Source organism: Emydura macquarii, unplaced genomic scaffold (assembly GCF_026122565.2).
Source record: "Emydura macquarii macquarii isolate MOO-44397 ecotype Brisbane River unplaced genomic scaffold, CSIRO-AGI_Emac_v2 contig_3313, whole genome shotgun sequence".
NCBI lineage: Eukaryota > Metazoa > Chordata > Testudines > Chelidae > Emydura > Emydura macquarii.
Window position 1 is genome coordinate 1 of NW_027133450.1, and position 8,322 is coordinate 8,322.

Sequence of the window (8,322 nt, forward strand, 5' to 3'; positions counted from 1 at the left end):
GGTTGACCACAACATGTGTCCCCAAGGCTATTGCTGTCATGGTGGGCACGAGCCAAACCATCTCTTCCTCTGCAGGCCTCCTGCAATTGTTTCTTCTCTTCTCCTCTGGTGCCACAGAATGTTTCCTTCTGGCTGTCATGGCCTATGACTGCTACCTGGCCATATGCCACCCAGTGCACTACAGCTCCCTCATGAATGGCACTGTCTCTGCTCAGCTGGCCTTCCTCTCTTTGCTGTGTGGGTTCCTGGCTATCTTTGTGCTGGTAGTACTAATAACCAGGTTGTCTTTCTGTGGCCCTAATGTCATCAATCATTTCCTTTGTGACATAGATTCCTGGATAGCGCTCTCCTGCACGGTCACGCACCTCGTTGAGCTGGCAATGTTCATTGACTCATTCATTGTTGTCATGATCTCATGCGTCATAACCCTGGTCTCTTACATTTACATTAACACCACCATCTTGAGAATCCCATCAGCCGAAGGCCGGCAAAAGGCCTTCTCCACTTGCTCTGCCCATCTCACCATTGTGACTGTTTGGTATGGCACCAGCATTTTTCTGTATATCAAGCCTTCTGCACAGAACTCACTGGATTTGAACAAAACAATCAACGTCTTTAACACTATTGTAACTCCGCTATTAAACCCGTTTATTTACACTCTAAGAAACAAAGAGGTGAAGGAAGCCTTAGGAAAGGCAGTCAGAAGAGTGTTAAATGGCTTTCAAACACCCGGGATATAGTAGAAATATCATCAAAAGGACCAGAAGTTTAATTACAATGTCCTAAAGGTCACTGATATAGCTGGATATGAGGCAAAAGGATTAAGTAATAGATTTTCAAAAGACAGCAAAGTCCTTTTCTCTTGCAATTGCATTTGGATGCCAACATCCTTCCCCAAACCTTAATGTAACACTTCCTTCATGGACACGACCATGATTTTGTTTATAGTTTCTTCTAATTACTAAAACAACCTGATAGTCACGCACAGAAGTACTCAAGTGAGAGAAGCCACATTTTTTATGCTGAATAGTCCAAGATGTTAGGTTTGAATGTCACTTTCCAGGATTTGTATCATGCCTAAGGGAGTTTGGGTCCCAACTCCCATTGAATAGTGTAGGCCTTGCTGGGGCCCCCATCATGGGTAAAAATATGAACCAAAATAGGCCAAGTCAGAATATCATCTAACAAAATAAGCACATTCCTGTCCTGAGAGGATGGTGCTGGGACACACTTAAATGCATTGCTAACAGGGTGGTAGAGGACACACAAACACCTTGTAAAGATAAGGGTGGAATGACAGAATAATGGATGAGGATGTACAGTTCGAACTACAAGGAACAAGAATGATAACAACATATGGGTTTAATACGTAACTTGTTTGTGTCAAAGGCTAAAAGTGTATAATTGTGATAGAAGAGACAACTTTGTATTGGCCTAGGGGACAACATTATGTTGACTTGTCATGGGCATACATGTGTTAATGAACCTGGAGTTTGGTGTGTGGGGCACTAATACTGGGTATTGTTGACAATAAACCTCGCTGAGCCTTCGTCACTGAATTAACCATGCGGTCTTTTTTTTTAACGCCGTCTGCTGAATCCACAAGGTGCAAGCTACACTGGTGCAGCTAACACCGGAGCTCTGGCACAACATACAAGAAAAGCACAGACCCACACCCACACTGACAACAGACGTCAGATCTCATTTCATGGTGGCATTTCAAAGCAGCCTGTGGGAATTAGTTGCCCAAATCCCATTGAAATTAAATAAATGTTAGGTGGCTCACTTCCGTAGGCTCCTGAGGCACTGTCCCAGATTGAGGTGTCAATAGAGGAAGTTTTGAAACAAATTGGTAAATTAAGCAGATGTTATTCACCCAAGAGTTCTGAAAGAACTCAAATATAAAATTGCAGAGCATCTAACAGCAGTTTGTAAACCATTTCTTAAATCGGCTTCTGTACCAGGTGCCTGGTGGATAGGTAATTTAATGTGGATTTTTCAAAATCGCTCCAGAGGCAGTCATGAAAATTACAGGCTAGTGAGCCTAACTTCAGTATAAATTGATTGAACTATATTAGAGAAAAGAAAGATCAGAGAGATAGATTAATATAATATGTTGGGGAAGAATCAAATCATGCCTCATTAATCTTTTAACATTTTTTGATGTGGTCAACAAACACATGGACCAGGGTGATCCAATGGATAGAGTGTACTTGGATTTTCAGAAAGCCTTTGACAAGGTTCCTCACCAAAGTCTCGTGAGGAGTCCCGGGAAAAGAGGAAAGTTCCTCTCCTGGATCAGTAACTGGTAAAAATATAGGAAACAAAGGGTACGAAGAAATGGTCAATTTTCACATGGGAGAGAGATAAACAGGAGGGTCCCCCCAGGATCTGTACTGGGATCTGGGCTGTTCAAAATATTCATAAATGATCTGTAAAAAGGGGTAAAGAGTGAGGTGGAAAATTTTGCAGACAATACAAAATTACTCAAATTAGTTAAAGTTTACAATGGGATTTCACAAAACTGAGTGATGGGAGAACAAAAAAGGCAGATGAAATTCCGTGTTGATAGACGCAAAGTAATGCACTTTAGGAAATATAATCCCAACTATACTCACAAAATTACGGTGTCTAAACAAGACTTTACCACTAAGAAAGAAGTTTTTGGAGTTATCATGCATAGTTCTCTGAAAACATCTATTAATTTCCTAATGAGCCCTAACACTCTGTTTTCAGAAAACAGAATGTTAGGAACCATTAGGAAAGGGATAGATAGTAAGACAGAAAATATCATAATGTCAGTACATAAATCAACACTTTGAATGCTGAATGTAGCTCTGGTCCCCTCATCTCAAAAAAAGATATATTAGAACTGGAAAAAATGCCGAGAAGGGCAACAGAAATCAATAGCTTTCATATAAAGAGATTAAAACCACTGGGATTGTTCTGTTTGGAAACAAGACAATTGAGGGGGGATTTGATAGAGGTCTAAAAAATAAATAATGATGTTGAAAAAGTTCATGGGGACATGTTATTTACCCCTTCATTGGATGACTTTAATAGGCACCAGGTATAAAACAAAGAAAAGAAAGGACTTTCTCACATTATGTAGAGTCAACCTGGGGAAGTTGTTGCCAGCTGATGTTGTGAAGGCCAAAAGTATAAATGGGTTAAAAAAAGACTGAAATAAGTTCACAGATTATAGGTCCATCAATGGCTATTAGCCAAGTTGGTCAGGAATGTATACCTCTAGGAGCAAAGAATGTAGGTCATACTTACAGGATGGGGGACTATACCCAGGGAAGCAGTAACTCAGAAAAAGACTAGGGGATCATGGCAGATAACCAGCTGAACATGAGCTCCCAGTGCGATGTTGTGGCTAAAAGGCCTAATGCAATCTGGCAGAGAAAGTGCTAACACAGTTCAATGGCTGGAAGTTGAAGCAAGACAAATTCAGACTGGAACTAAGGTGTTCTTTTTTACAATGAGTGTGATTAATCATTAGAACAATTTTCTAAGGTCCCTGGTGGATTGTCCAGCAGTGAGACAATTTTTAAATCAAGGGTGGATTTTTTTTTCTAAAAGATCTGTTCTAGGAATTACTTTGGGGATATTCTCTGGTTATACGGGACATTCTGTGTTATACGGGAGGTCAGACTAGACAGTCACAATGTCCCTTCTGGCACCGTAATATATAAACCTATGAGTTTATGAAATGGTGCTTTTCACTGTTAGAGAAGTGCTCTCTGTCTGTGTATCTCTAACTTGTGAATTGAGCAGGTGCTAGAGGATTGCACCAAAGTATATGCAGTATAAATCCATGCTTTTCTAGGACAAATAAAACTCAAACTCGTGCCTTCTTCTGTGAGCGTTTTATCTGTGCCAAGCAACTGGGAGAGGCTAAAATGATGGCATTTGTCATTATTTCACAGAAGGAGAAAATGAGGCAGAGAGAAGGTCAAAATGAAGTTCACAAAGTATAGAAAAGGTAGGACTTGTGTGCTGCTTTCCTGTGTGCTCGTAATGATGCTTTAACCAGATCTTGATTTAGCTGAATGTGTTACACCCTCTAGGGAAGTCTGTGAAATTCTGCTGAGATCAAATATCTTCAGGGTGATGGGGAGCTGAAAGTGAGTAGAAAACAGTCCTCTGCAGGCGATCATTTTGAGCTGCCGTTCATGAGCAAGGTAGGTAGGAGTCAAGACAGTTGGATGGTGATGGAAAGAAATTCTAACTGATGTAGATATCTATAGACTTTGCCCACCTTTTAGTTCTGAAGTGACAGATTCCCATTTATGCTGACAACAATTCACGCCACTCTAGCAGCATAAAGGGTCCATAAAATGGAAGTGATTTTAATTGTCGGACAGATCATAAATCCCCTTAACACTGCTACAGTGGTGTAAAGTGACATTTATAGCGATGAGAATCAGGTAAGAAATATTCCTATCATTTATATATATCTCGGTTTAGGAAAAACAGGACATACCATCGTGCAATGAACCATTTACCAGCAGCCGAGATATTGTGTGTGCTCTGGAGAGAAAAAATTATGGACGGAGTTTATACTGATAAGCTCCATCCACAGAGCTGGTAAAGTAGATCCACCTGCCAGCTACCACTAGAATTGGAATTGATAGCAACTGTACTGTGAAATAGCTTCGCTTTTCTTTGGACTGGTCTACGCTGACGGTGGCAGTCGACAGGAGATACACAAGCTATGTAGAGTATCTCCAGTCGACTTACTAGCTTTTACTTACTGTGGCGTCTTCACTGCACTGTGCTGAGGAGAAATGCCCTCTGGTCAACGCTGCATTACTCCTCTTGTGGGGGTGGATTTATGACCTTGACTGAAGGGCACTTCTGGAATCAATTGAGCAGGTCTCCACTGCCCACTCAATCGACCCCGCGGCATCCATCCAACAGTGCCGCCACCAGTTTAGACATACCCTTGGTAATGTGACCTACCTGAAAATCTCTCCTGCCATCCTGAAGGTTTGCCTTATTGAGGTGTCACTGCGTCACTACTGGGAAAATGGCTATAACTCATCCTTCTTTTTAATATAGTGTATAGTCTACGAGGAACAAAAAGAAATAGGATTTTTTTTTTATATTGTGTAACTAATTGAACCAACTGATTTTTTTCATCAAATATTTAGACAAATAAAAATATTTTCATTTTCATCAAGAATTTCAATAGGTTTCCTTTTGGTTTTCCTCAAAAAGCAATATTCTTTTGGTTAATTAAATGTTTAGTTTTAAATAACTCAAAATATTTCATTGTCAGGCTTATTGCCCTAGTGGATGGGGGGAAGGAGTCGATGTAAGGAAGGCTTCTGACACAGTCCCACACAACATTCTCCTAAGCAAATCAGAGAAATGTGGTCTAGCTGAAATTGCTATCAGGTGGATACACAACCTGTTGAAAGATCGTACTTCAAGAGCAGTGATTGATGGTTCACTGTCAAACTGGGAGGGCATCTCTAGTGGGGGTCTGCGAGGGACAATCCTGGTCCCAGTACTACCCAATATTTTCGTTAATGACTTGAATAATGGAGTGGAAAGTATGCTTAATAAAACTGCAGATGACAGCAAGCTGGGCGGGATAGCAAGCACTTTGGGGGACAGAATTAGAATTCAAAAGAACCGTGACAAATGAGAGAATTGGTCCATAGTCATCAAGATGAAATTCAAGAAAGACAAGTACAAAGCACTTCCCTTAGGAAGGAAAAATGAAATGCACAATTACAAGAAGGAGGATAACTGGGTAGGTGGTAGTAATAATGAAAAGGATCTGGGGGTTATAATGGTTCACAAATTGAATATGAGTCAACAATGTGATGCAGAGAGTAAAAGGCTAACATCATTCTGGGGTGTATAAACAGGAGTGTGGTATGTAAGACACAGGAGGTATTTGTCACACTCTACTTTGCACTGGGGAGGTCTCAGCTGGAGTATTGTCTCCAATTCTGCGAGCCACGTTGTAGGAAAGATGAGGAAAGTTAAAAAAAAACCCTGGGACTTCTCTTCTCATGATTAAATAGTCCCAGGTTTTTTTTTAACCTTTCCTCATGGCAAATTTCTCTAAACCTTTTAGCATTTTTGTTGCTCAGAGTCCGGAGGAGAGCAACAAAAATGCTAAAAGGTTTAGAAAATTTGTTTGCCATATTCACAGATGTTATGAGGAAAGGCTTAATCTGCAGCAACTGAGATTTAGGTTACAAAAAAACCCTGGGACTGGAAAGGTTCTCTTCTCATGATTAAATAGTCTGTGCCATAATGATTTCTTGATGTTCCTTTCAGTCTTACATTTCTCGGAAAATGAAGAGTTCAGGGAACAATGACCAATGGCCTTTGTAGAATGTGGCAAAAATACATGCAATAGTGGGGTGGGTTATAGGTTGCTTTTCAAGCATTTGGCATTGAACAGTGCTTCTAGTGCAACGGTTTCCCAACCATAGGTGGAACATTAAGATTGTACCAGAAGAGAAAGAAGAATTAATGAACAGAATTGCTGATTTCTATTGTTGTATCCTTGCTGCTGAGGTGGGGTTTTCAAGGCCTCTAAGGTGTGCCGTGTGGCTGAATAGACTAAGCAGGGCTCGCCTGTATAAGAATGAATTGAAATTAAATGCCAGAGAATAGAAAGAATTCCATTTGGTGGAAAAGGTCAGCTGTGTCTTCACACTTTGTTTTCACGTCTCTCTTTCAATATGGGAAGCAAAAATACAAAATGAGACTCAAACAGTGGGGTTTCCCAACCATAGGTGGAACATTAAGATTGTACCAGAAGAGAAAGAAGAATTAATGAACAGAATTGCTGATTTCTATTGTTGTACATGCCAAATAAGTGCCTAATTCCATTTGGTGGAAAAGGCAGGCTAGAGAACTAATTTTTTCAGGGTTTTTGTTTAATCAGATATTCCATGCTGGACCTGAGACACCACCCCGACGAGATTTTCAGCAAAACCTAGCGCGTTTCTGTGAAAAATTTCAATTTTAAGAAAATAGTATTTTTCAAAGGGAAACAGTATTGTCAATTTTTTTTTGACTTGCTCTAGGCCTAAGTAACACAATTCCCATTGAAGGTCAGAAAAGTGTAAGTGATTGAGGAGTAGAAATCCTGTCAATTTTCAAAGCTACTTGTGCAAAAACTCCCTCTCTGTCCAGAGCAGAGAACAAAGTTATCTTCCAAGAATCTTCCAAGAGTGAGGTTTTCTCATGGGCGGGTGGAGTGGGTTGATGGGCTAGAGCGTGAAGACATGAAAGATAACAAAGGGTCAGCTGCCCCTTTGCATCTTCATGGGCCTTAGGGGAATGATGAGTGGACCTCTCATCTCTACTGCAGAGATGGAAAGATGCAAAAGGCAGGATGGTGTAGAGGAACATCCAGTCTCCCTTCTCTTCCCTTAGATTTAGTACCTTCTAGGGGCTGCACTTCTGCACATTCAAGTCTCTGTGCGCATCATGGTGAAATGCCTTATGATCTCTCGTGTCTTGACAGATGGATGTCATGGCTGGGACAGAAATAAGAAACCAAACCAACATGCAGAAATTCTTTCTCCTGGGCTTTCCTGGCACTTTGAATTTCCAGATGTCCCTTGCTGGGGCGTTTTCTGTGATGTACGTCCTGACGATTATCGGGAATGTCTCCATCATTGCCTTAGTGAGGACAGAACCACTCCTGCACACCCCCATGTACTTCTTCCTCTGCAATCTCTCCTTCCTGGAGATCTGGTACACCACAACATGTGTCCCCAAGACTATTGGTGTCATCTTGGGCACAAACCAAACCATCTCTTTCACTGTCTGTCTCCTGCAATTGTTTGTTCTCCTCTCCTTGGGGGTCACAGAATGTTTCCTCCTAGCTGCGATGGCCTATGACTACTACCTGGCCATATGCCACCCACTGCGCTACAGCTCCCTCATGAACAGCACCTTCTCTGTCCAGCTGGCCTTCCTCTTTTGGCTGTGTGGGTTCCTGGCTATCTCTGTGCTGTTGTTGCTAATATCCAGGTTGTCATTCTGTGGCCCTAACGTCATCGATCATTTGCTTTGTAACATAGATTCCTGGATAGCGCTCTCCTGCACTGACACACGCCTCGTTGAGCTGGCAACGTTCATCGACTCATTCATTGTTGTCATGATCTCATGTGCAATAACTCTGGTCTTTTACATTTATATTATTGCCACCATCCTGAGACTCCCATCAGCCAAAGGCTGGCAAAAGGCCTTTTCCACTTGCTGTGCCCATCTCACCATCATGACAATCTGGTACAGCTCCGCCATTTTTCTTTTTGTCAAACCTTCTGCAAAGGATAC

The 8,322-nt window shown here is 41.4% G+C and overlaps 1 protein-coding gene across 1 annotated transcript; it reads left to right on the forward strand.

The window, feature by feature from the left end:
- Positions 1-5,683: 5,683 nt before the first annotated feature.
- LOC137143311 (olfactory receptor 6F1-like) lies at positions 5,684-8,311 on the forward strand (the record flags this gene model as incomplete). The annotated part of the gene is made up of 2 exons (XM_067533050.1): positions 5,684-5,767; positions 7,505-8,311. Coding segments are annotated over exons 1-2 (891 nt in total), but the record flags the coding sequence as incomplete, so codon positions are not given.
- Positions 8,312-8,322: the final 11 nt, after the last annotated feature.